The sequence below is a fragment of the Macadamia integrifolia genome, unplaced genomic scaffold, assembly GCF_013358625.1.
Source record: "Macadamia integrifolia cultivar HAES 741 unplaced genomic scaffold, SCU_Mint_v3 scaffold_210A, whole genome shotgun sequence".
In the NCBI taxonomy this organism is placed as follows: domain Eukaryota; kingdom Viridiplantae; phylum Streptophyta; class Magnoliopsida; order Proteales; family Proteaceae; genus Macadamia; species Macadamia integrifolia.
In genome coordinates this window covers 184,683-207,497 of record NW_024870643.1, presented here as the reverse complement: position 1 = coordinate 207,497, position 22,815 = coordinate 184,683, and the positions used below count along the sequence as shown (strand labels likewise).

Genomic DNA, 22,815 nt, shown 5'->3' with positions numbered 1-22,815 from the left:
AACATGATAACCAAACCAAACAATTTTCTAAAATAAGCCAGCTGGTAAAAGCAAATCACCAGGGGCTCTTTAAAGACAACAGAGAGAGAGAGAGAGAGAGAGAGAGGACAGTTTCAGATTTCAGTGGAGGGGATGGGAAGGTATCAAAGGAATCAATGGAGGTGGAATGGGGAAGGGAATGACTTACCTTATTGCTGTCCAGGTCTGAGGAGAAGAAAAGAAACCAAAGTCTTCCAAACATATAGAGGTGCGATCCACTTTGGTTGATGATGAAAGTACAGCTTGTGGTTGAAGTGAATAGTGATCCTTAATGATTCCGATGAAGCTTGTATGAGTCGATGGAGTCTTTAGCAGTTTGCAAACAGTAAATACAGCAAGGGAGAAACAACCGAGAGAAATAGAAGAGGAAAGAAAGACGAGAAGAGAGAGAATAACGAGAGAGAGAGAGAGAGGGAAAATCGTGGGGATTGGGGATGCTCTTTGGCTGCTTCAATAATTTGCATTCACTAAAAAAAAAAAACTGATGGCCAATGGCCTTACAAATATAATGAAAAATACTACAAAAAAAAAAAAAAGAGTTACTTTAGGAACACAATTTATGAAATAAGGAAACTACCTAATAGACCAATAAGATAAATATTTAGTCTTCTATTTAATCAAAACAACTAAATAATAAGATTCTGAAAAGCAAAACTACTAATGTGAACAAGATCTGGTGGGGCCACAGATATTGGCCGATTGGGAGGAGAGAGAGTCGTGTCCAACGCTGGGAAGGCTGGAACGATCCTCTCTCCTTCCTTCTTCTTTCCTCTAATTTCCTTCTGTGAGACCTTCCTCCAGCCAAATAAAGTGCAAACGTGGTTGGGCCTTGCGCTTACGCCACTGATACATGTGGATGTCCCCATCAATTTGTCTATTTGGTGTCGGAAAATGTAGCATAAACATAAGCGTGAAAACCCCGTACTTTGTGTTGAACCTCTTTTTTTTTTCCTGATTTCTGAAAGTTCAGGTTCGTTGTGACAACTCCCATTTCTTCTTTATGGACGATTGGTCTCTTAACTTCGTATGGAAGAGTGGTACCAGCTGAAAAAATAGGATTATAACAAATAAATGTTTATCTCGCCATGTTTACCCTCCCCTTTCCCCTCCCATCCTCCCCCGTCTTTTTTCTTTTGATAGGGAACAGAATAATGTCGCTCCAAAATGTATAAAAAGAAAAGGAAGAAAGAGAAACAAAGGTAGTAGAGGAAGTAGATTAAAATACCATTCCAAAATCCTCCATCATACATAGCACCTTTCAAACAAAAAGGAGGCTCACCCCTTTCCCACCCAGCAATGTGATCCCAGAAAAAAACCAAGCTGCCTCTCACATTTGGACAAGACTATAAAGAAGCCTTAAGAATGAACATATGATGAAAAATATATATATATATATATATTTATTGACCTGAAGGAATGCTTTTATCTTGTTCCCCTCCCCCCTTGGCGGCCGCGAAGGAACAAAAATTAGATGAGCTGTCTGTATTGTGGAAAGATGTCATTGCCTGACATGTGTGGACACAGCCGCAAAGTGATAAATAGGGATGTCATTATGTAGTTCTAGATCTCTCATTTATTTCTCTCTCTGTCCTACATTCCAAAAGATATGGTACATAATGTGGATATGGTAGTAGATATTACCAATCATGGCATTCCTTTATCCATCATTGGTGGGTCTTGTACACTGAATAAGCTGGTAGACTACCTTGATTTAATTTGATTGTACTTCATCCCCTATTCTTTATTTTAGTCAAGAAAGTGCTTGGCAGGAATCTGGGCCATCTTAAAGAACAATGAGATGCTGACTTGGCCAGAGAAATTGAAGTTTGCTGTTGGACTCTTGCCTGCAATCCTTGGCGGACAGGCATATGTTGAGGCTCAAGATGGTCTGTCTGTTAAAGACTGGATGAGGAAGCAGGTAGTTAAAGTAGTTTTATCAAGCTCTACCATATGTTTCTGGTTGTTCTATTGATATCGCTTGATGTTGATGGTTGGATTCTGTACTAAAGGGAGTGTTTAGGACAATGTGGTTTTGAGTCAAATGTAAAAGCCTAATTGATGTTGGGCATATTTTCACACTGCAAGTAATGGGCCAAGATAAGATCGAAAACCTGGGTTAGGTGAGATTCAGAGCTGAACTCAGAAATCAAAATAGTCCCAAAAATAATAAAAAATTCAAACATTCAATCATAGGGAACAGGTCCAATTTTAAATCTGAAATAGAACTAAAATAGATGATGTGAACTAAAAAGCAGATAAAGAAAGGGATTCTGATTATGGATGAATAAATATAATGGCAAGGTTTTATCCAGTTACAGAGGTATAATTTAGATGAAAATGTAAATTTAAAATTAATAGAAAGATTGAAGTATTAATTTAGGAAAATCTGTGAAACTAGAAACTCAGTAACATAAACAGTCTCACATTCTTGTTGAATAAGGAACACCAATGTCTTTTCAGAACTTAATCGTTGACAGAAAAGAGAGATCAATGGAGAGGAAAAGATAATATAATTTGTAAGAAGAGAAAGGTTGGGAAAGGGGCGAGAAGAGAACAGTGTCCACCATGTTTACATCAAGCATTACATTGGGTTTAAATTGGCAGGCCATCTTGCCAAGCTTCCAATACAAACCATCCTGCAAGAATTTTCTTAGTTTTGAGAAACTATAGATAAAAGATAATCTGGGGGCTTAACTGCCACTTATTTAGTACTTGATCTACAACAAGTTGGCGGCATTGGTCCATGCATATATGCAACTTTAAAAAATATTTCGAATTGCAAGTACTTTGAACAGTTTTTAACCAAGGTTATTAAGGCGGTGAGGCGACCAAGGCGTTTGAGGGTCTTTCGGAGCGCTTTGGCGATAGGGCGGGCTTAAGGCGTCGCCTTATTGAATAAAGCGCTCTTGTGTTATATTTTTTATACAATCATTCTATTTGACTCAAATGGCATATTAAAAATTATATAATACTACTCATATGCTAAATAAAGATTAAAGATTCATACTCCATACCAATGCAAGATATTCATCAAAAAAACAAATCAATAAAGTGAATAAACTAAGTTCACCATTCATCAATCATCAATAATCATCGTAGCATATAATATAAATATATAATTATGAAACAAAATTATAAACACGATCATAGGAGCTAATTTAGCATCTCCAAACATGATGTTCAGATGGCAGCCATAATAAATAATCGAACTTTGTTCCATAGGAAAGCAAATTATTGGAAAAACAGAAAGGAATATGTAAAATGCTAAAGGACATACTCATATGAATATTCATAGTAGTTACACAAACATGGAAGGCGGAAAAAATAAAGGGGACAACAGTACAACACATTTTTTCCATCCAAAAAAAAAACAGGGCTGCAGGTTGCACTGTTGCAGTGAAGAAGTGAAGAAGAAGAAGGAAGAAGATATAACGCCATTACAATAATTTGTGGACAGAATATAGGGGGTTAAATAACTCGAGATCGAACCTGTAGATGGGACTGATACTATAACCGAAGGATGGTCTACTGGGGTTGATTACGCACTAAAATTTTAAGTTCATCCACTGGTTGAATTGAGAGAAACAGGTAGGAACAGAAATAGAAGGTAATGGCAGAATTCAGATTCATATAACTTCATATAAATTGACCTTAGGCGTAGGATGAAGAACAATCGAGAAGAAAGAAGTTATATGAATTCTGAATTCATAACAGGTACGAACAGAAATATAAAATAAGGGAAGAAGAAAGGAGAAGAAAGAAGAAGAAAAGAAAAACAGGTAGAGCACTGAGCTCTCACCGTAGGCATAGGATGAAGAAGAATGGAGAAGGAAAAAAAAAAAAAAACTCTCACCAGTCACTGTAGCATGAAGAAGAATGAAGAAGAATGAAGATGAGAAAAAAAAAATATACAACAACGTACCTGGAGAGGAGGGTACGAAGCTTCGCCGGAGGCTGCCGGAGAAGAATCCTTGCCGCCGTAGCAAGATTCGAAGGAGGAAGGCTCGCCGTCGGCTGGTTATTCCTTCTTCACTCTTCAGTTCTTTGTAAAGTGTAAACCCTTGCGATTTGTGTGTGAATCATGGTTTTTTTTTCTGGTTGAGTTCTTAGTATTAATTAGCCTTGATCCCATGCATCTCAAGTGTATTCTTCTTCATAGACTTGCCAATCACTAAATAACATAGGGAATCTATGTAAATTCGTTTTAAAAAATAACTAATTTCTAAAATATACATAAGGTGTCATAAGGCGCATAAAGCGTCGCCTTATAGCGCACCTAATGCTGTCTACTGCCTTACCCTCTTGGAACCGCCTTAGCGCCTAGGCGACGCCTTAATAACTATGTTTTTAACCCATCTACGTTCATGCCTACTTATTTCCTAATGAAACTGAACTTCTGTCATTCAATAGTACAAAGTTTTAACCTAGATTGCTTGTTGCACATATCTCATCTTGCCAAATATTGACCTGAAAATCTCTAGATGCGAACCATTATCATGTCACTCAACCAATCACTTGATTGTTTGAATTCTATGTGACATTTGCTTATCCTTGCATTACAGCTTGAAGTCAAGTTTTTTACATTGTGATCAATATTAATACACTTCAATAGGGTTAACTTGAATTTGTAGGAGCCCTCAAAATGATATGTCTAACAGTTATTTCTGGCCTTCCTGTTTATCTGTTGATGACAAGGTGACTGTATTTCAGGGAATACCTGATCGAGTTACTGATGAAGTGTTTATTGCCATGTCAAAGGCACTTAACTTCATAAACCCAGATGAGCTTTCAATGCAATGCATTCTGATAGCTTTGAATCGATTTCTTCAGGTATGATCTTTATTCTCTCATCACTGTATTGGAAATTTTGTTAACTTACTTGGCAGACAAACTCAGCTCAAGGTCATTATTTGTAGTTTAGGACCGGATAGGTGGCTCAGTTAAAGAGATGATGGAACTATCAATATCAACTTTTACTGGAATTTTGAATGTCAATTAGGAATGGCTGATTCTTTCTGTTTTCTTGCAATGTTTTTCTTATCTTAATCAATCTTCTTTGAACCCTGAAGCGTTTTACGTGTACGTATTCTCCCTGCTATGTATAAAGTATTCTGTTGAGTAAAATTCTATATTCTGCCATGCATCTTATAAATTCAAGACCATTTTCCATGCTCACAGTTCTCTCTTTGTCATTTTAAGATTTTCATCTCAAAAGTTTCCCAAATTCATTGTTTTGGTGTCAATAGAAATGTTGTTCAATTAGTATGAGAAAATTATTGTCAATCTATGGATGGTATAGTTTGGTCATGGTATTATCATTTTTAGGTTTTGTTGGTCACTAATGCTATGTTTGGAAGGCAAGAAAAGAAAAGAGAAACATAATAAGACCAAATTCACAATGACACCAATGATAAGTTAACGTGTCTCTTCTCTCTTTTTCAAAAAAAAATTCAAATTTCTTCTCGTGGATTTTCATAACCCTCCTGTAAAAATGAGATGTGAATTTGAAATGGATGTCCGAGTTTGTACATATATCATGATTGGTAGGGAAATAGATGGAGTCATCTGTCCCTTTATCCAAGTATCCAACAAAAGGTATTTCTGTTTTGCATGGTACAGTCATTGATCCCGAAAATAACTACAATAAATTAGGTTGGTCGCTAGGATAGTTCCCTAATAATAGGACAAAAGTCATGAGGATACCAGTGATGAGTTAATGTATCTATCTCTCCACAACAACAACAACAACTCAGCCTTTTCCTAAGTAAATGGGTTAGGCTACATGGATACACCAGAGAAAAGTCTCTATTCTTTTCTTGCCTTCCAGACATAGCCTAAAGTCAACTAGCAGTTTGAGTCTTTAGTATAAATGCCACTTTCTTTATTCTAGTCAGCATTGAACACTTTTATTCTGATAATGAAGTTGTTTTTCATTGTTTTATAATAATTAGTCGACTCGTATGCCCTTTGTGCCGCTTGTTCTCTCATCTAATTCTTCTTTAAATGTTTCTTGTTTTGAGGGTGAAAATTTCGATCAGAATCCAATCTAACAATTCTTTTATCCTCTTGAATCAATCAAGGATATAATGCTTGCAAGTATACCCCTAATTTTGGTCAAAGTATTTGCTGGTGGTCAGGATGGACTGTTTTGTCAAAGTGGGTCGAATTCTTAAGAAATCATGTAATTTACAGGAGGACATTTTGATGCTAAAGGTCTCTCATGTGGGAGCCAGGGTGAAGGGCAAGAAAAGTACTTTGAGAAAGAAAATCTATGGGAGCCTTTCCTAATGGAATTAAGAGAGTTTAGGTCAATCTGGGTTCCTATTTTCTGTTTTAGATTTTTATCTGAATTAAGAGTGTGTTTGAGTTTAAGAGTTGTATTGGGGTATTATAAAAAGGTACATTCTCTTGCTTTTTAGACCATGAATTTTATGCAATAAAGCTTTTAGAATTTTATCTGTTCTTAGCTGTGTGGATTCATGGTTTGTGAGGTGGACTCCTCAGCTCTAAGGTGGATTTGTTCGGTTGTTTTTAGAGTGGATTCTCAATCTGTTTTGTTGCTGCTTCTTCAATTACCTCTTTCTTCTCTGCAACCGGTTCTGAGTTATAGAAGCAATTCAAGTTATCTGTAAACCATTCAACAGCTCAAAACACTCTTTATCTTAATCCTGTTGCTCTGTTTTCTGGCAGTCTGACACCTGAGTTTTCTTTAAGCTTAGGTTCGCTTCTGTGCTCTGGGATTTTTCTGAGTTTCTGCTACTATTTTTTTCCTTCTATTTTTTCTGTTACATCCTTTGTTTCGACTGTTAAGTAAATCTGATTAGTTACAAGGGTGTTATTGTAGTCTCATCATTTGTTGGTCATTGTATTGATAAAGTAGCAGACCAGGCTGTGCTGTCAAGTCCTCTCTCTCTCTCTCTCTCTCCCCTATTGATATAATGGCCTGATATTGTAATAATATCAAAGTTTTGACCAGATTATCATCTAGGTCAAATCACACCCATTGAATAGATTGAAAAATTAGTCCGGTCCCATGGAACCTTCCACCCAAATTTCAGACCAATCTGGTCATTCAACTTTGAGATACATGATTTCTTCTTTCAAATCCTACTTAGTTTCTGTTGTTCTATTGTTGCTGTGTTTTGAGTTTCCATCAATCCTTGAAATCTGCTTCTTAGTTAAATTTGAATTAGGATTCCTCTTTGATGCACAAGATTGTAGCTTTTCAGCTATTATGACTACAATGAGGTAAATTTAAAAAAAAAAAAAATCAAGTGAAATGTGCTAGCACTTTGAGAAACACCACTTCAACCTCTAAAGTAGTAAATAGTAGGTAATTTTCATATTATCCCTCGAGGAAAATATTTCCTTCAAATAAAAGTTTAATTTGAAAGAGAATGTCAGTTCCTTAAAACTAGATATAACCATGCTGTATCAAGTCTTAAAGGGATCTACACCGAATTACATAGAGAAATGCTTCATCACTCATCCTCATCCTTCCAATTCCCAACTATGAATATACCTTTTCCAAGAAATCATCAATTACCTTGTGAATACCTCTCCAAACAGCTTATATCCTTTTCAAACCTTTTTCAGCTATAAACCATTTGGAGAAAAATAAGTAGATGGAGTATTTCAGTAAAATATTAGCAAATAGGGAGGGAATATTGTAGAAGGTAGGTGACTTAGATTTTAGCATACATTGTAGATATGAAATGTCCTCCTGCTGTGAAATTATATATGTTCCTAGACAAAATTTCTGATCTTTTTTTTTTGGGTGGAACGAAAAAAAATTTCATTTAATTTGAATGTAAATGAAACCATTGTAACCTTCCTCGGTTTCAAAATTTCTTCTTCCAAGATTGCCCTTTTATTTATAAAACAAGCATGTATATGGACCTCGTCCTGAAAACTGTCTTATCTCAGCCATCCATTACAACGTTGGTACAATAATACTTCAAAATACACAAAATAAAGCAATTTTTTAAGGTTGCCACCTTGCAGGGACCCCTGCTACTCTTTGGTCATTAAAAGACTTTAATTATAAGTAAGCTCTTCTTTTAACTTATTGGACCTCTCCACAAGAACCATTTATTCTTCGGGTATTCCCAAGTGTGCCACTGTATCCAGCATTCTGTCCCCCCTTGGCTGGTCCCCTCCTCCTTCTTCTCCCCCCCTTTTTAATCTCTGGTCCTCCCTCCTCCCTCTTCATCCTAGTAACCGGGGTAGAGAGGACAAATACATCTGGAGCCACTCATCCAATGGGATGTTCTTCTGCCTCGGCTTGGTCTTCTGTTCGAACCTCTGGTCCTATGGTTCCTTGGTCTAACCTTGTTTGGTTCAAGGGCTACATTCCTTACCATAGTTTTACTCTTTGGAGATGTCTCTAACTGTCTCCCCACCCAAGCCTTCCTCATCCACCACCATATCGCTGTCCCTCCCCTCCTGTTGTCTTTGTCCCAATGACTCTGAGGATATTCATCACCTCTTCTTCTCATGCCCCTTTTCCTCCTCCATTTGGAAATTGGTCCTCTCCAAGTGCTGGCCTTCTTCGAGGCCTATTCTTACTTTTGATAGAGAGTGGATTTGGATTGACATGACCTTCTCAGGATCCCATATTTGTGATACTATTGGGAAGCTAGCTTTTTCTGCTGTCATCAATCACATCTGGATGGAGCGCAACATCCGAAGATGGTCTTCCAATTCCCGATCTGTGGATAAGATTTGGAAAGCCATCTCCTTTGATGTTTCCTCCAAACTCCAGTCCCTCCCTCACAGACCTATGCCAATTCCGCCAAGAATAGACATATTATTACCTCTTGGAACCTTCACATTGACACTATCGCCCATCCCTAGCCTTCCCTTGTTGCTGCCTTCCCCCCCCCCCCAAATGTTCTTCTTGGTTTAGCTGGAATTTTCTTGCTTGCTAATTAGATTCTGGATCTTGCATTGTTGTATTGTATTGTTGTATTTGGTTTGGTTTCTTTGTTTGGCTAGCTTTGTCTAGTCTTCCCCCCCCCCCCTTTGTATATTCTTCCTCTTGGTAGTGAATTTATTTATTCATCCAAAAAAAAACTTACTAAACCTCAATACTAACAACTAGGACCGGAACAATACACTAAAACCTCAAAAGAAGAAAAGAACTAGAACAAATCATTGAGCCCCCTATTTATGTCCTGTTTAAACGTGACCAATGACCTAGCTGTTATGACCTTAAGAAATATTTCTTTCCACCATTGTTTGTTCGTTTATTCTTTTTATTGTAGACGTATTTTGGGATGGGACACAACAGAAAAGTAGTTAATACTGATATGAGGTTTAAAACGGTACCAAAACAAGACCAAAAACAGAGAGATACACAAGTAGTTTTTGAATGAAATAACATAGAACGAAATTCGGCAATCAGATGGACCTGATATTGTGGTCGAGATCTCCTAGTAATAAATGATCCCTTTGCTGAAAGTTTCTGCAAGATCCAATGGTTGGATCAGAATATAGGAAGGAATCTTAGTGAAAGTAGGATAGGGGTATATAAACAATTAACAAATCATAATATGAATCAGACATAAGAATTATAACACCTAAACGAAACTGAGGTGAGGATATCAATTTGAGACAAATCAGATTAGCAATGACAGGATATCGAATTCAGCATTCAGAGGTAATCCTACTTGAAATAGGACTCCATTAATGACTTGAAAGAATCTGAAAATTGAAATTGAAAACAGGGATTAGAGAAAAATCCTAATTTCATTATTCTGTAATCAAATACGAAATCAGCATGAGTAGGATTGTTAGATTTAACCAACCGAATCAGAAATTGAAAACAGATTTTGAAAGCAGATAATTTTAATTGATGATTGCAGAAAACAGAACTTGAATCAGAGTTTAGACTCACCTTCAATTAACAAGTATAAAGATGGCTGGACTGAAGAATTGCAGGCACTTTAATGGCAGAATTTTGAGAATATATGTAGTAAGAAAGAGAGCAGCAACTTCAGTTTTCAAAATCAAGTCGTGGGTGCAAGAATGACCCCCATGCTTCCTTTTATTAAAGCCATAAAGATCGAGTTGGAGTTGGTTTAGGAAAACCCTTGGCTGACTCCTATGACAAGAGAGAACTCCTTTTTTAAAGTATATTAACCTAAATCAACTTTAAAAGGATGTGGGCCCAAATAAAAAGACTCAAAACAATATTCTATGTGCATCTTAGTGAATGAATTCCCATCAACCGGGAGCACAGGAAAACTGTTTTTTTTTTTTTTTCGTAGATGTTAGCTAATACAAGAAAACCATAGTTGAGGACTTTTATTTTAGAGTGAGTTCTTCACCTTCATCAAAAGACAGGCTTTAGTTGTTTGAAAATGATTGAATTGGACTTTCTACACTAACCTGAAGACCTCTTAAGGTATCTGTAACCTACCCATCAATGAAGACTGGAGAGTGGGTATTGGTACTCTATTTCAGTCTTATTGCATTAAACTTGCCACTGGAAATAGATGACTTGAAGAAGACATTAAAACTCTCAGCCCTGTCTATTAAATGCCTTGTGCCTCTCTCTCTCTCTCTCTCTCATCTATGTGGGGTTGTGAATGGTGGTCCAGTAGCAATAAAAGTGACCTTCAGAATAGTACTTCTTGTCTTATTTTAGCCATATTTTTATGATAATCCCAAAAGTCCAAGACAAATGGAAGATGGAGAGAGGCATACAAGTTTTCCCAAAATAGGAAGACTTGACAAGAAGAGAATGATTCATAAATTTCTGTTACAGTTTAGTTATATTGATTGCATTTTTTTTTTTTCAAACTTTTCCAACTTTTATAGCTTTGGTGATATATCAAAGATCACATGCAAAATCCTCAATCATTCATTCACAATACTAATTGTCTAATTTAATAAGGAAATGCAGTATGGCTTGCCAATGGCACTGACTTAATCACAAACCCTTTTGAACTGGATTAGATAATCTTCAGTAGTCATGGCCCAGGTTTTTTTTTTTTTTGCAAAAATAGTAAGCTATAAATCTTAGATATTACATAACAATTAGATTTGATTCAAATCTGCTTCTATTTTTATCTGTTTCTCATTTCAACACAGCCTTTGGTCTCATTATTGAGATTAAAACAACTCAACTTATATTGACCTGCCAGTTCAACCGGAACTAAACCAAAAATACATAAACAAAAGAAAACTAACTTAAAAAAAAAATAAAAAAAAAATAAACAGAACAGGTCACGCTAGGCTTGGCCTTTCTTGGTTTTCCTGTGGTAGGTCTTCAGATCTGCTTAAAAAAGGTGAAAAAAAAATATATAAAAAAAAGATCCCAAAAAAACATACGCGCACAGCCGCACACACACACTCACAAAAGAAACTGCTGAGAAAAAATAAGTCTCCCTCCCACGAATCTCCCACCTCTGAAAAAAGGGGACAGAAAAAGAAATACTCCATCACCAAATACAATGGAGACAAGAAAAGATATACTCCATCACCGTTGAGGGCGGGCCTCGGCACAGCGGTAAGCTTGCTCCATTGCGACCAAGTGGTCGCGTGTTCGACTCGGGAAACAGCCTCCCTGTGAAGCAGGGGTAAGGCTGTGTGCATTATGGCCCTCTCCAGACCCTGCATTGTCGGGAGCCTAGTGCACCGGGGTACGCCCTTTTTTTAGAGACAATGGAGACCAGAAAAGAAACAACAAAAAGGAGATGGGTGCGGACTGCCAACTAAGCTTGTTAAGCAAGCTTCAACCCTCCCTTCTATCACTAGAACCTACCTTTATTTTGACCCTAAGACAATCTGAATTCTCAGGCTGCCTGAAGTTCACTCCATATACCCCATCCCCAGGTACAATCAAGCCATCTCTTTCTGTTGATTAAAGGAAATGTACAGAATCTTAATGTGTTGATTGTTGAGGGAGGCCACTTTGTGCAAAAAGGCCAAAGGTTAGGACCAACTCCAAACTCACCCCTCCCAGGACCGCACATAGGCAGGTCCAGCAATGTGGTGGTCCTTTTACAGTGTTCATCAGTTTTAATAGGGTGGAGTTCATCACAAAGTTGACCGAGTCACACTCCTCAAGTTCATATAACCTGCTTGGAAATGCTGGATGACTATCATTCGTGTTATTTATTTATGATGTGTTTCAGTTCATTGCTGTAGTCATGGAAATGTAAATTGAAGATTTCTGTTATGGTAAAGGAGTCTAGGGCTTATGTTGATATATGATGGAATTAGTTTTTTTAAAATTTCTTAAACATGGCAACAGGAAAAGCATGGTTCAAAGATGGCCTTCCTAGATGGTAACCCTCCTGAGAGACTATGCCTGCCAATCGTTGATCATATTCAGTCACTTGGTGGTGAAGTCCAGGTAAATTCACGAATACAAAAGATAGTGCTGAATAATGATGGAACCGTGAAGCATTTTATGCTTAATAATGGGAGTGTAATTGAAGGAGATGCCTATGTGTTTGCTACTCCAGGTATAGCTTTTCTATTTGTATCTTTTGATATATGAAATTAATTTTTCCAGTCATTCCTCACACATTCTATTTGCATCAGTTGATATCTTAAAGCTTCTTTTACCTGAAGACTGGAAAGAGATTCCATATTTTAAGAGATTGGAGAACTTAGTTGGAGTTCCAGTAATTAACGTTCATATATGGTAAGTTCCTGTTCTTTTGTTTGGACAGTCCTGCAGCCAATGCTTTGGATTTATTTTGTGTGGTATGGATGGCATCAATGGATTCTATCTAGAAAGAAAAAAACTTGATCATGCAAGCATCATATTTTCTTTTGGGGGGCAGTATAATCTCTGTAGTGAATATTCCAATTAGCTCTATTTTTTTTCTCCTGAAATTATTCCAGGAAGTAGTATCACTATATATTTAATGCTGGCTACATGGTAGATGCTCATTTGATGCTCCCCTTCTCTATAATGAGATATATATAAGCTGCTGGTCAAGAAAAGGGCATGTTGTTTTACTGAGAGACATCTCTCTACATACAATAAAATGACAGAAGTGAAAGCCTAATATATTGAGTCTTGAGCAGTTACTTGATGCATGAGAGGATTGCTGAGCTAATAGTCAACCTTGGTAAGATTAGTATAGAGGTGACACTGTTCGGTGGGTATTTTTAGATCGGTTAGTGTTCATGGGTACAAATTTTAGAACATCTCCTGTGGTCTCTGGACAAAAACTTAGCAGACTATGAACTTGAGGAAAAGTTCCAATTGAATTGACTCTATAGGAAAGATGGTTGATAATGGGATCCTAAGTCACTGAAGGTAGAGATTTGGATTCCAAATAGAAACCAGAATCGCAGGGCTATGTTGAACCATACATGAGAGGTCTGCTATATCTCACAGCAGGTCAACCTATTTGAGGACAAAAATCAGGTCGAGTGTCGTAGTTAAGGTGGTGAACAAACTCTCAAAACCTTGTCAAGATCCAACACTTGGATTTGGAGTGAAGGCAGTGATATGAAAATAGGAAGTTTCTTAAAAAAAAAAACTGAGATTTAGAAAGCTGTTGAAATTAGCAATAGATCTCAGAAATCAGAAACTAAAAAAATATACTTACATAGAATAGAAACTAAATTGACAGAAAATAGTAGCTGATAAAATTAGAAACTAAACTGAAAATAGAAAAAAATGAAAGCAAATTTAGAAATTTCCCAAATCAGAAATGAATTTAGAAACCTGCAGAAGCCATGTTGAGAAAATAGAAACTCAGGTTTTAGAAACTGAAGCAGAAATCGATGGCACTTGTTACTGGTCCACTGTATGATTTGATTCTGCTGTTGGACTGTTTTTTGACAAAAGAGAAAATGATCACAAAATGCAGCAGAGAACTCAGTTATTACAGCAGAAACAGTCCACAACCTAGTTGCTGGTCTGCAACCAGATTTGACTACAACACTTAAGAGGAAAGGTTAATGACAGTAAAGTGATCAGAACTGAAGAATAATATCAAATAAAATAGAAGGAACCTTACCAATCACAGGAACTAGGAAATAGAAGTTCACTATTGGCCCATATGCCCATCGAACCATGGCCCCCATTAAGTGAGATGGACCTGATTCCTATGGCAATATTTCTGGCCCAGGAACCTGTCTACATCAGCTCCCCTCAGCTTAGAAACATTCGACTTTGACGAATGTAGGAGGGACACATGTATAGATCCAGATTGAGCCATCGTAAATCATCAGCATGGATCCACGTTCAGTCAAGTTGAGGACATACCTTCCATTTAACGAGCAGAGAGTAGTAGCTGTCATTGCCTTGTGTTGTAGTGAACTTATTGTCAAGGACATTGTTGATTTGTTGAATTAGGCCTAAAATACCCCTTGAACCCATATTACAACTCTCTCCCTAAAGCTGGTGTATAGATATCAAACATGCCCAACTTGCTTATAATTGGATAAAAAACTTTTCTACTAAGGTCCCTTAGTGAACACATCAGCTAACTGGGCACCAGATTGAATAAATGGGACACAAATAACTCCTTATTCCCACTTCTCCTTGATGAAGTAATGATCAATCTCAACATGCTTTGTTCGATCATGTTGCATAGGATTATGAGTAATGCTGATTGCTGATTTACTATCACAATATAGACGCATAGGCAGCTCAACTGGAATACAAATCTTGAAGGAGACCTTGGAGCCAAAGAAGTTCACAAATACCATGGGCCATGGACCAAAACTCCGCTTCTGCACTGGACCGTGCAACTACAGCTTGTTTCTTGCTCTGCTAAGTAATAAAGTTGCTTCCAACAAAGGTGCAATACCCAAAAGTAGATCTTCTATCATTTGGACAGCCAGCCCAGTTAGCATTAGTGAAAGTTTCAACACGAAAATGGCTATGTAGAGAGAAAAGAAATCCTTTACCAGGAGCAGATTTCATGTATTTCAGAATCTGATATGCTGCCTCCAAATGTGTTGAGTGAGGATCATGCATATACTGGCTGACTAACCTAATGACAAAGGTTATGTCTTGCCGAGTGTGAGGGAGATATATCAGTCGTCGTCCCACCAACCTCTGATAACTGCTCTTGTCAACTGGTTCACCATCCTTATCCTTGAGATGAGAGTTAGGCTCGAGGTATGTCAGCTGGTTTACAGCTCAACATTCCTGTGTCTGGTAGGAGATCAAATATATACTTCTGTTGAGATGGGAAGATACGTTCAGCTGAATAAGCCATTTCGATGCCAAGGAAGTATCGCAGCTTACCCAAGTCTTTATTTTCAAACTCTGTCCCCAGATATGTCTTTAGTTGAGCTATCTCATCAGTATCACTCCCAGTGATTACAATATCATCAACATAGACAATGAGAACTATAATATGCTCCCCTGTCTTCTTGATAAACAAAGTATGATCAGAATTACTCCGTTTATAACCAATGGACACCATGTCTCTGTGGAAACAACCAAAGCACGCACAGGGGGAACTGTTTTAGGCCATACAAGGCCCGTTTCAGCTTACACACCTTGTCTTGGGTCTTCTGAGAAGCAAGTCTAGAAGGGATATCCATATATACCTCCTCTTCAAGTTCTCCATGGAGGAAAGCATTCTTGACATCTAGTTGCTATAGCTTCCAGCCTAGATTGACTGTGCATGAGAGGATAACTCTGACAATGTTCATTTTGGCAAATGGAGTAAAGTTTTCCTAGTAATTGATCCCGTATGTTTGAGTGAAGGCTCTAGCAACCAGCCTTGCTTTATATCGGCCCACCGTTCCATCTTCTGAAGGTTATTACAAAATTTCAGTAGAATTTCTCTTCTCAATCAACAAGGATATAAAACTGAACCCCAAATAAATGACTGCAGAACTCTTTTACTCCTAAGTTGACCTGGCCTAAAACATGGACATGATAATGCCTTTAACAATCCTATGAAAGTAATGAAAGGGAATAAGAAATAACATGCACCTTTTTCCCCTGTTGTGCCTGCATCAACATGTTAAATATAAAGAAAGGCTTTAAGCAACAGTAGAAAACTCATTGCCCTACCAACTCTCTTTATGTATTCTAAAATTATCTTTGCTATATGAATTACACGTCTGGTGAGAAACAAATGCTACATAGACACGCAACTAACGGAACTGTTGGTTGGATTGATATTATCGTTGTGATACCTGTTCCATTTCAGGAAGAATGGATTGAGAAGCCAACAGTGGTTGGTTTAGTTGGAATCTACATCTTGGAATAGGCTACAAGGAAATTCTATTGCATACAAGAGATAATTAATGTCATCCATCAGTCTAAGATGGGGTATGGGCTGTGGGCTGTGGGCTGTGGGCTGTGGGCTGTGGGCTGTGGGCTGTGGGCTCGATTAACTAATGTTATCTGTTACTTTTTCAGGTTTGACAGAAAGCTGAAGAACACATATGATCATCTACTTTTCAGCAGGTCCAGCTTCACCTATGCCAATAATGCTTTCCCTTTAAAATCGAGAATGGAATTGAACCTTGATGCCTAATATGTTTATTGCATAACTTACATCTCACTGGAGTTGGTTTGCTTGGTTTGAGTTTTAACTTTATGAAAAGGGAAAAGAGGTAGAAGTAAGAGAGAATAATCATAGAAGAGAATTGATTGCCTATCTATGAGATGTGATTAGAGACCCCTTGGGCTTACAAACACGCTACAATTAACACTGAACAGTCCATGCACACTGGTACCCAAAATATCCTTAGATATTTGTAAATCTCTCAAACAATAGTATCCAATGTTCTATTTATAAGTTTTTAACTGGAGTTGAGAATTATTCAGCAGAAGCTCTGTTGTGAAGTTAATGAATCATGCTCATGTCAAAAGAGGAATATTTCATTCATCAATAGTTATTAAATAAAGGGAAAAGGCTTTCATGCCTACTAGAGTGGAGGGTGCAACTCTAGGTTGGAACCATCCCAATCTGAACAGGCAAACCATATACTGGAACAGTCATCCCATCCCAAAATTAGTCTGGCCTATCTGAACAGCACTTGGTTCAGGGGAGGTGGATGCAGCTCAGTCCCCTCATCCCAACAGGAACTTTTATGCACCACAGAAATGACTCCACAGTAAAGAAGCAACCACAAGTGTAGACCAGTACAACTCCCACTGGCCAAGAGGCTAGAACATGGAATCACATCTTGACAAATTTTAGCCAAAGCCTCTGAAACATTTCGATCTTGACAGGGTGCCATAACCAAAATATATATAGTCTATTCTTGTCGGAGTTTATCAAAGGGCTTAAAAATTAGAGTAGTCAATATATGTTCAAAAGTAAAATGAAAAATATTCTGAAAAATATTGTGGAAGTTCTAGTCTTACATACTGGAAGATTTATGTTTCTAGTAATAGAAAATCATATCTTGAATCTAGACCCCTTAAACTTTGACACCTAAGGTGGTAACAAAAGAAGAAATAAGTGAAACTGTTAAAGACATGATAGACAGAAATTGAATCGTCCTGCTTAAGTGTGCAAGGAAAGGACCTTCTGATATCTCTTAGGTCTGGATGTCCCTGTTAAGTTGAATCTGAGACCTGAAAATGGCAGCCAACCTGACCCTGGTTGAGTTAGGTCTCAGGTCTGAGTTGAACCTTCCCTTAGTTGCACCTGTCTAGAGACATAACTAGGAACTAAATCTTGTGGCCTCTGCTACCAGACCAATGCATTCTTTTATGACCTATTTCCAAGTGGGACCACTATCTATGCTACATGCCCTTTTATTCATCTTGCAGATTGCAGGGGAGACAATCCACCAGATCTAACTTGTGTTCATTTTAGTTAGGTGTTTTTCCTTTCAATTTGTTTATTGTCTGATACTGGTATCTATATTTCTCTTGCAGAAGCCCCCTCTTGAGTGTTTATGCAGACATGTCTTTAACATGTAAGGTAAAATATAGTCCGTGAATTCTATTTAAAACTGCTTAGAGTGTGCACTTTTGGCCCTCTTGTGATTTTATGTGACTCATCCTAAGGTGTAAGGTAAGATATGCTGAATGATACTTTATAAAATCTTCTTCGAATATGTGCACTTTCATGTCTATGGCCAGTATGTGGATATCCATCGAATACATGCAGCTTCTTTCCAAATTTTTTTTGAAAATTTTTAAATGTAACTATATCAGCAGAGTGGCAATTGATATTAAATGGAAGTACTTTGAAGCCATATCCAGGGTAATATAATAGATTGAATCGGCTGAAAAATTTTCCCCCATGTTTTTCACATATATGGGCTGTTTCAAGCAATCTATATATCATGCATAATGTTAATAGCTGTCAAGGGAACAGCCCAAAGTGACCAGCCACCTGATATTCCGATGTGCCGAGACCAAAAAACCCAATCTTGGGCCTTATGTTATAAATGTCGAGCATTTCTCATTTCTACCTTTACAAGTTTTTATAATATTATTACATTTAATATTTTGACCCTCATATAATAACATGTTAAGAAAAAAATATACTGGAAAATATGTCTTCAACTATAAAGTATGGTGCGCACAGAGGTGCATTGGCCTTGCCTAGGTGTTAGCTAGGCAGCATAGCATCTGGCTCTTGCCTTAGCACCACGACAACTATGAATTGTACTCAATTGTCCTTAGTTTTGGATTTCCTTCTCACTTTACCCTTGGCTAAATTTATAACTTTTTTTTTGGAGAGCTAACTTTGTAACTAACATCATATATTCATATATTTCTGTAGCTTTCCCCTTTTTTTTCTTAATAGAGGGAGGGTCTGAATGACACCTCTATAGGTGTGTTTAAAACTTGACACCTTTTAATTGCCCCTTGTTTTATTCCTCGAAGTCATTCAAGATATGGGCTTAAAAGGGTTTTCAAAATAAATTGAAAGTGACATATATGTCATGATCAAAAGGTGTCATTGTCATGCACAATGCACGTGTGAAATGACACTTTTTATCCTCATTGGAAAAAATTGTGGCATACTAAAAAGGAAAAAAAATATATGGTTACAATTTATTTGACAATTTGAGGGGTGTCAATAAAAAAATCCCTTAATAAAAACCCCTTATTCATTAAAGATGTTTCGGATTTGAGGAGGTTATCATCAACTGGCAGACATGAGGATAGGATTGGCATATGAAAAAAAATGACTTGGTGACATTGCTTACATTCTTCAACTATTCATCAGAATTCAGTAGAGGTTCACATGATATTATATCCACTTTATCAATGGGTTGAATGTTTTAGGGAAACCTCAGATTTCAGCAATTGTCAGTTACTTTCCTCCACTTGGTATCTTTTTGTTAGAAATGGGGAGTGAGAAGTTATTAAGTATGTTCCATCTTACCCTAATTTGGCAAAGATATGACCTACAACTTGTTAGACCTAAAGTGAAAAGTCAATCATGGACTTTATAGCTTTACTTGCACCTTCAGTTTCTCTGTTAAGGGTTTCTAGAAGCCTAAGAAGTTAGGTTCGGAAACTTAAATAATTTCCAGGATCATAGTGAATATGAAATAACCGTATTTAAAAAGGATATAATTACATGAGATTAAATAAACAGATATTCTGGTCGAAGGTCAGTCTTATGATTAAGAACAAATCCTCAAAAGATTGACTTGATCCAGTGGTTGGCTCTCAAGAACCAGTCCTGTTTCTGAATCAGCAACATAAGATCCTAAAACGAGGAACTCAAGTAACTCGCAAAGTACTGGACAGAAACTGATCAAAAGCAGGTCTAATGTTAATGGATAGGAGAATATCTTAGAGAAATTACAGACAATTCTGCTGGACAGATAATTAAAATACTTACTTAGACCCGACAAGGAACTTAAATATCAAAACATTCAATGACAATAGAATACTGACCTCTCAAAAAAGAATCCGAATAGGAAATACCAGTAGCTATGATCAGTAAACAATCAGAATCAGATCCAAGAGATCAAACCAGAAACTGATGAACATATATATGCTCAGATTCATAGAATCTCAGATCTGGAATTAGGAACAGAGTTGAAGTACATAAAAAAATAAACACTTACCTGATTAAAGGGTTTAGAAGAAGATATGATCAGAACTCTCACCTGGCCTTGCTGGAATCCAACAAGCAGTATTGGAATCTCACCAATAGGGTAGTCGAGTCACACAACCAGAATCTGAATCACACAGACCATGAACAGCAAAAGCCATCTATTATATTCATCAAAATCAATTGGAGTGTCGAAACGCAACCCTAAAACGATGCAGAAGATAATGGAAAAACAAAACAAACAATGCACACGGACTTTACGAGGTTCGGCAAGGTTGCCTACGTCCCCGGTGAGATGAGATCCTGCTTCACTATCAATGGAGAATAGGGTTACAGCGCTCGTCCTCAAACCTCTCAGTATTGCTTTCATTACAGAGAAAGAAACCCTCGCTACAAATATATAGCGAGAAAAAATCCTAATCCGGATTAAACTACAATTGCCACCCAAATCCGCCGTCCTGGCTGTCTAGGTGCTGCACCAGTACTCCCTGGATTAAACTGCGACGGAATACAAGACATCATACACCAACATGGAGTTCTATGGCTCTTACATCAATATAAGAGACTAAAAGTGTACTTAGTACTTACAATAGGAAAGGAAAATGTACTTGACATAGGAAAGAAATAAATAGGAAACTCTATCCATAATAGGTATAGACGACGGTTAAAACTAAAATCTATCTTAACTAGGTAGCATAGGTGTCCCACATGATTAAAACTCTATCCAATGTAGGAATAGGAGTTCTATTCATACAAGATTCTATCCTATCCTTAACAACCAAGGAAATAATAACTACTTAATGAAATTAAACACTCAAACTAACCTAATAGAGTAAACCCCATATACCTACCTCTTACCTATAATTTAGGCCCATTAAAGTGGCTATTAGAAGGAAAACCCATTGGACTAAAGGAACTCACATATAACCCAACTCAAGTTTTATTTCCACTAAAATAAGCTCAATTCTATGTTTTATCTGCATCACTCTGATTCATAATTCTATTTATATCATGCAGGAATATTATGATCCAAACAGATCAATGTTGGAGTTGGTTTTTGCACCAGCGGAAGATTGGATATCGCGGAGTGATGTGGAAATTATTGAGGCTACCATGAAGGAGTTAGCAAAGCTCTTCCCAGAGGAAATTGCTGCTGATCAGAGTAAGGCCAAGATTTTGAAGTATCGTGTTGTCAAAACACCACGGTGAGAATCGAAAATGTTCCAATCAAAACATTTCTTATCTTGTTTCGGTGAAAAAGAATTGTACTCTGAATATTTGATTATATCTGGTACATGGGAGAGGGAGATCATCAGTCAGGTGTATCATCAGTTGTGGAGTCGCATGCTTGTTGAGATGATTCTATTTTTCATGAATGCAAAATAGATTAGGTTATCATTCTTGATCCCCTGTCCATGTGCCATACTCTTCGACTCAAATATTGTCCAATGTTTCTAGGCTGTGGACTAGCCTCGGGATGTTGTATTTAGCTATGCTACCCACATAGGTAGAGATTCATGCATGTGTCAATCCCCGCTGTGACGATTTTAATTTTGTAACTGTTGTGATGGATCATTCTGCATACATGCCCATCTTCCAAATATTTGAAGGTATCCTTCATACCAATAAACTTAGGAAATTTACTGTTACAATTTATTTGTATGGTACCGTATGATTAGTGCTTAGGTCTAATTAGGCCATACCTGACTTCCATAACATGTCTCTAATGTACTGTATGTTGATGTTTCTGTTTCAGGTCAGTTTACAAAACTATACCAAATTGTGAACCATGTCGGCCCTTACAAAGATCCCCTATAGAAGGGTTCTATTTGTCTGGTGACTACACAAAGCAAAAGTATTTGGCTTCAATGGAAGGTGCTGTTTTGTCGGGGAAGTTTTGTGCACAGGCAATTGTTCAGGTAACAACTTCACAGACTCGGTTAACTCTATTTGCTAGGATTAAACAAAAGGATTCACAAATAAAAGTGCTAACGTCACGACCAGCCCATAAATTGTTAAAGCTTCCATAAAAGCCGGACTAAGCAATAAAGTACCTCGTATTTTACCCTCTGTAATGTAGGAGTAGATTACAAGAAGCTAACCCCCGCAAGTATAAACCCAAATAATACAACTGACCATTACAAAAGTAATTTAACCCACAAGACAAACAAGCAATTCAACTCTCAAAACCAGAAAAAGATCAAACTAGAGGAGAGAGAAAAAAGACCTGCGCAGGGCCCAGGAAGAGGGACCTGTGGCTGGCTGGTCAGAGCTCAGATGGAGCTGGTCTTCTGATCGAAGGAAGGCCTCCCTGTGGGCACAAAAATCCCCCAAAGATGAACAACTTCTGTTGGCTGATTGTGAAGTTATGAATCTTCTTGATTTTCAGACCTAGGAGAGAGATAATAGAAGATTTTCAAGAACAGCAGCAACTGACTTCAACTGGCCTTCAAGGGTGGATCGAGTGGTCCACTGATGGAGTAGAACAGACCCTGGAAAGGACTCCGTGAATAGACCTTGGGGCTGAATGAAGAGAGAGATCGATTGGGCTGTATTCTTGGTTCTTCTTGCTGGCCGATTCTGCCTCTAATAGATTATAGCAGGTCTGAATTCTCTGAATATTAGTTGCAGCAAAACAGTGATCAGAATAGTAATTTCAAGGCAGGACACAAAGAAGAAACAAAAGGGAATGTGGGAGAGGAGTGGCTATCTCAGCCTAGGCTTTTCACCCACAGCTATTCCAGCTGCTCTATGCTACTAACTGCAATTCTACTTTATTCAAAACTGAGAATTATGT

General features: G+C 37.5%; 1 protein-coding gene across 2 annotated transcripts in view; it reads left to right on the top strand.

The window, feature by feature from the left end:
- LOC122071327 (15-cis-phytoene desaturase, chloroplastic/chromoplastic) overlaps positions 1-22,815 on the top strand; it is a 127,828-nt gene that overhangs the window by 103,594 nt on the left and 1,419 nt on the right. For both annotated transcript variants that reach the window (XM_042635664.1, XM_042635665.1), the window contains exons 7-14: positions 1,809-1,957; positions 4,750-4,869; positions 12,302-12,515; positions 12,595-12,697; positions 16,400-16,447; positions 17,873-17,918; positions 21,036-21,223; positions 21,775-21,937. In XM_042635664.1, coding sequence (XP_042491598.1) covers positions 1,809-1,957; positions 4,750-4,869; positions 12,302-12,515; positions 12,595-12,697; positions 16,400-16,447; positions 17,873-17,918; positions 21,036-21,223; positions 21,775-21,937 — 1,031 coding nt within the window. The remainder of the gene's footprint in view (positions 1-1,808; positions 1,958-4,749; positions 4,870-12,301; positions 12,516-12,594; positions 12,698-16,399; positions 16,448-17,872; positions 17,919-21,035; positions 21,224-21,774; positions 21,938-22,815) is intronic.